This window comes from Limulus polyphemus, unplaced genomic scaffold (assembly GCF_000517525.1).
Source record: "Limulus polyphemus unplaced genomic scaffold, Limulus_polyphemus-2.1.2 Scaffold244, whole genome shotgun sequence".
In the NCBI taxonomy this organism is placed as follows: domain Eukaryota; kingdom Metazoa; phylum Arthropoda; class Merostomata; order Xiphosura; family Limulidae; genus Limulus; species Limulus polyphemus.
In genome coordinates, this window is record NW_013665854.1 from 296,515 (window position 1) to 302,514 (window position 6,000).

Consider the following 6,000-nt stretch of genomic DNA (forward strand, 5'->3'; position numbering starts at 1 on the left):
TACAAATATTTGATGTTTTAAATAACAATGTTGTTCAAAAACGTTCTATTATTACATGTGTAACATCATTAGTCTAGACCAATTAAAATTAAAGAATTAGAGCCATAGTAGCCAATAAGTTCACACAAAGTTAGCTATGAGCTTGTCTGTGTATACAAACAATGGCTAATGCCATAACAATTAATAACAACAACAACCGATTTCAAAAGTACTTATTTTTTGGTTCAGAATAAAAGAACCAGTTGTGGGCCAAACATAGCAAATGTCATACCAGACTTGACAAAGGCTCTAAAAAGCCCTTGCATGCAAAACTCATTTTATGAGCATTTTTGAGCATCAGTGTGATGGTGCTCATCAAATATGAAGGACTGATGATTATGTTGCTACCTTCATTGTTGTTTTACTTTCTTTTTTTAAGCTCATAAGTGCAATATTTATGAACTAAACTTTCAATTTGAAGGATCACAATGCCATAAAACATGCAAAAAGTAATACCAATTTATTTGGATTTGTTTTCACCAGGATCTTTAGTCACTTTATTAGTTTTACACTCACAAAAATAAATATTTCAACATACAAAGAGTGTAAAAGCATACTTACTTGTAGTCCGATTATCTACTAAAGGCAAGAAATTTGCAGGTGCATCCCATGGAAGCTAAAAATTGAAAATAATGTAAAATTCAAAATCTTAAATAATGAAATACTTTAAGAAAAATTTTTTATTATATCATTAAATAAATTCAAAAAAGCTTTTCTTTTCTCATAAAAAGTAGTTTTTTCAAGAGAACATCTTGTTAATATTACTTGAATTTTATTTTACTAACAATAAATTTATGTTAATATTATAAAATATGCATAACATTTTGCCATGGTAGATTCAATACCTCTTCATTTTTATTAGCAGATACAGATGCTTGAAGTGAAAAATCATACACCATATCTACAAGAAATCTTTATTGTTTTCATATATGTTATCCTTTTAAATATGAGATCAAATATAATACGATCAACAGGACTTTCATTATTTGCTGAATATTTCAAAAGTCAAAACTAAAAACGCTTTGGAATTTTTTGTGATAACCAAGAGTGTGTTTTACCTAAAACAAAACAACAACAAAAAAAGCATCAATAGCAAAAGGTGTAAACATGCCAGTTTAATTTATCATTATTATTCAGTAAATAGTATTGAACATATAATCAACTGGTTATCTCACACAAAAATCAAATACTTTTGTACTAATTTTACAAAAACACTGAATGCTGAGAAACATGATCAAGAAATTAAATGTGATTTTTGAACATGTTTTTATATATACATTTTAAATAATGATAAATACTATTTGTTACCTCAATGTATTTTACACCACCAGGAGGATGAAGAAGAAAATTAATTTCTTCTACTTCATTTTCAGGTACATCAGATAAATCCAGAAACTCCAAATCCTAGAAAACAAAATTCATGTAGATGATGAAATACATATTAAAATAATTTGCATAACTTAAATGAAAGCCAAGATTTTGATGTCTAAACCCTGAAAGTTTTGTTGGTTGTTCTTTTATTCAGGCCAAAATTTTGGCTTCAAGTTAACAATAAGTTCAAGTTTCATTGAATTACTTAATTTAAGCAGAAGGAAATGACATCACATGTAGCTCCATTTAGTTAGCAAAGGGATTGTACAGTATCATCACATTTTCCCACCATTAATAAAGGTTAGTGAGGGAAATATTGCATGTTAGATCTATTAATCAAAATTTTTGATATGATGATATTCAGAATTTATTAATGCTACCCCATGTTCCATAACTTTATAGGGTTCAAATTAATGAAATTATAAATTTCACAGAGCAAATTCAAGGATTTAATTTTCAAGAGATTGATGTGTAAAAGGTTCTGTTAGGAAAAAAATCTAATAAAAATGAAGCATTTCACTTGAAATAAAAGAAATGGTAATTAATACATGCTCAAGAAGTTGTGCTCACCTCAAGTAATAGACAATCAGCAATAGAGTTGTAACTTATTTCCAACTGCTGACTTTAATTCAGGCAGCTTAAATAACAAAGACCATTGAAACTTTTAGATGTTTTCCTCTTAGAGGCAATAGGGGTTCACTTCTCAAAACTAGAAGCATTTAGGATCAATATTTTGACCTGATGTTAAATAATTCTTTATCCTGTATATTTGGATGGTATGTGTACACATTTACAACAGAATTTGTTTTGTAGAGGTGGGTAAGACTATATATATATATACACACACACACACACATACATAAACACACACACAAGTGCCAATATCCTTTTTACAAAACTCCCATAAAAAGTATTTTCCTACATATGTCATTACATTAAATAATTACAACACACTGTTGAAACAGCATTGTAGTTTTCTAGCTGTTCTTGCACACCCAGTCTTGAAGAAGTGAAAATTTTAAACCCACCCTTTATTTTTTAGGGAATCATTAATTCTCTTCTTTAACTACTGTAAAGTGTTGGCCTCCACTATTTCCAACAACTCGTTCCTTGAGTCAGTCATCCTATTAGAAAAATAAAACTGTCTTAACTGGAACCTAGCCTGTTTTTCCACATCTTAAAACTTTTGTACATTCATCCTATTATCTTCAGAATGTAGTATAAAGAAATCTGAGACTTTTATCTTACTGATAAAATTATCTTATGGATAATTTCATAAACTTCAATAAGATCATCTCTTACCCTTCTTTTATCAATAGAAAATAATTCTATCACTATGCCAAGATACTTTTTTTTAGTCTACTTTTGAGTGGGATCCTATCTATATAAAGTGTAATTGAGATTATGATAACCCAAATGCATTACCTTGCACTTATTATAATTATAGGTAATTTACCCAGTATTTATTCAAATTACCAACCAATTAAAGCATTCTGCAATACCTCAACATTCTAAATAATGTTTAATGTCATCAGCAAACTTTATAAATTATTAATAATGCCTATATAAAGATCATTTGTAAATAAGAAAAAGCAAAGGTCAAGCACTAACTCTCGGAGGCACTTCACTAAAACTCAAGGTCCAGACTGGCTGGACTCCATCAGAAGCAACCTACTGACTTCTCCCACCCAAAATCTCTACACTCCAGTTAACTAGTCTTTCCCAAGCCCTACTGATACAACTTTCTTAGCTAATCTTTTGTGTTGCACCTTTACAAAAGCTTTTTGAAAATCTAAGACCAACAAGTCCACACCTTTTACATCATCCAAGTAATAAGCAACATCTTCAAAAAAAATACAAATAGAGTAATAGAACATTTTCCTTTGGTGAATCCATAATGGCTTTCATTCATATCATCTTTCATTAAGACATGATTATTTAAAACTTCTTTTACAACTCTAAATGTTTTACCATTACAGAAATATGACTAACTGGCCAGTAATTTCCATGACAACTTTTATCAATGCCTTTAAAAATAAGAGTAACTATGTTGTTTGACAAAAAAAAGGCACTATTAAGGATTAATCAACTAAAACTGAGAGAGTTTCCAAATGTATTGCAAAGCATTAAAATATGTAATGTAAAAATATCAAAGAAAACACTGTTGATATTCCTCACATTTTTCTTCATATAGTGTTTCATTACTGTTTCTGCACACAACCACTCTTCAGTAAAACTAAAAAACTTAAACCAACTCTGTATTTTTAAGGAAATTATAGATTATCTTTTAAGTTCTTTATGCAAAATGCATAAAGTGTTAATCTTATGAATCCAACAGAAGTATATCAGTATTCTTTGGCCATAACAACTAAGATATTTATCATCTATCAATAATTTAACTAGTTTACCAGCTTACAGAAATAAACCTTCAGCTAAAACGTTTTGAAAGGTATGTTGTTCACACCTACTGGAATACACATACATGCAAAGTAAATACGAGACATAATTCAAATTGGATTAAATTGATGTCATAATTTCTAATACCAACTCTCAACTTTCTTTGCCGTATCTTAAATATTTCATAAATATGCATGTTAAAAGGGTGTTACCAAAAAAAATTACTTTTGATAGTAATTATAAAATCAGTACCACCTAATATTTTTCTCATTAAAATATCTGTACTTGTTAAGTTGTACTGTTTAGTTTTACATGGCTAGAATTAGTTTTTGCAGTAATTACTTTAACATCTTACTTTTTTAACTTTTAAATCTGTATTGTATTTACAAACAACATACAAGTTCACTCATTTTAAAGATACAAAGTACTGCAAATTCCTTTAAAATAATAAATTTTATTCACAAATAAAAACACATACATTTGACACTGATCAGTTGCTATTATTATAAAATTATTTTTAAAAACTGTTGCACTATTAACATGCAAAACAATTAGATTTCATTAATTCAACCATTTATTTTATTAACTACATGTATCAGTATTAATGTGAACCATATGTCAAAATAAATCAATTTTCAAGTGATTAAATCTTACATCTAATGTAAAATCTTGTACAAGTGATATGTCCCATGTTTGAAAACTGATTTCATACACTTTAACAGTGTTCATACTGATACTCGTTGGAAATTTGAAAAAATGTAGAATCATTTAACCTTGATTTGATATTAATGTATTTAATTCATTAGTAGTTATTACTACACCTTTCAGGATTATATATTGAATTAATTAATGTGAAAACTTCAAATTAAGGGTCATAATTTTTAAGTTCAACAATCTGAATTGTCATGGAAAATGTCAACATATAACTTGGACTGTTGGATTTTAGATTAAAACATAAAGCTTCCAAACTTAAAGTTAAATGAGTTAAAGAATCGAATAACGGGAAATAAAAATAAATACAATAAAATAACCCATTAGTAAGTAAATTACCAAAAGAAAAATGTATTGTCTCGACATAGAACTCTTGCCAGAATTGATAAAAATTAAAATACTCGTAAAAGCTTCTCATTAGGCTTAAAGTTTAAAATCGTATCTTAAGAAAAGGCCCAACATAATACCAAAACTAAAAGCTTTCCATTGTCCAAACAATTAAATTTAAAATTCAAACACTATTGCTTTAGACAGATGTATTGTCTCGACAAAGAACTCTTGCCAGAATAGATTTAAATTTAAAATAGAAAAAAATTAAAATACTGGTAAAGGTTTTTCGTTAGGCTTAAAGTTTAAAATCGTATCTTACGAAAATGCCAAAACTAAAAGCCTTCCATTGTTCAAAGAATGAGATTAAATCTAATGTTCAAACACTATTGCTTTAGACAGGTGGGTCTACTTAAACTTTAATAGTTTAAACCAGTAAAGTTAAATTAAGTACTTTCAAAATTAAATTCAATACGATAAAAATGTTACTCGTTTGGCTTAGCAAAGGCTATCTTCTTGAAATGAATATGCTTAGATACAAACCTATTTTTAAATTAAATTTCCTTAAATAGATTTCTGTTTTACAAGGAAATATTACCAGTTTAATGTTATTCATTTCGAAACTCTTTGCGTCATTGTTCACAACACCCGTTAGTCTCTACATCAGTACATGATGATTTCGGCCAAGATGGCGTAAGGATAAGTACTAACAGATGGCAGGAGAGAAGCAAATAAATGGTAAAAATTTTCATTTTGTATGTTTTAATATTAATATGTTTAAAGGCAAAAGATAATACACTCATAACTTCCAAAGTTTGTGTCGTATTATGGAACTTGAAGTTATTGTTATTAAAATGTAACCTGAAAATTATAGGATTTCAAAAAATCTGGAATTAATACAGTCATTAATGAATTGCATTTGATTAACAATCCAATGCAACAATTAAAGTTTAATCGTAAATTTATACATGTTATCCATGAAATTCTTCACATGATTCAATAACAATAAAAAAAAGCTTTGCTTCTCCTGCTGATTGTTTTTACTGAAAACAACATTTAGACGGAACAAAACTATTTAAGAAACCCGAAAACGTGTGTAGTTTTGAACTGAATAATGTATATTCATTTTATTAGCGTGAAATTACATATATTAGC

The 6,000-nt window shown here is 28.1% G+C and overlaps 1 protein-coding gene across 2 annotated transcripts in view; it reads right to left on the reverse strand.

The window, feature by feature from the left end:
* The window catches only part of LOC106478721 (ubiquitin carboxyl-terminal hydrolase 10-like), a 32,770-nt gene extending 27,233 nt beyond the window's left edge, over nt 1–5,537 (reverse strand). For both annotated transcript variants that reach the window (XR_002609965.1, XM_013939282.2), the window contains exons 1-3: nt 5,444–5,537; nt 1,348–1,443; nt 601–655 (exon numbers count right to left, since the gene is read on the reverse strand). Coding sequence is in view for 1 of the 2 variants with exons in the window: in XM_013939282.2 (XP_013794736.1) it covers nt 601–655; nt 1,348–1,443; nt 5,444–5,461 (169 nt within the window). In the remaining variant the exon portion in view is untranslated. The remainder of the gene's footprint in view (nt 1–600; nt 656–1,347; nt 1,444–5,443) is intronic.
* Nucleotides 5,538–6,000: the final 463 nt, after the last annotated feature.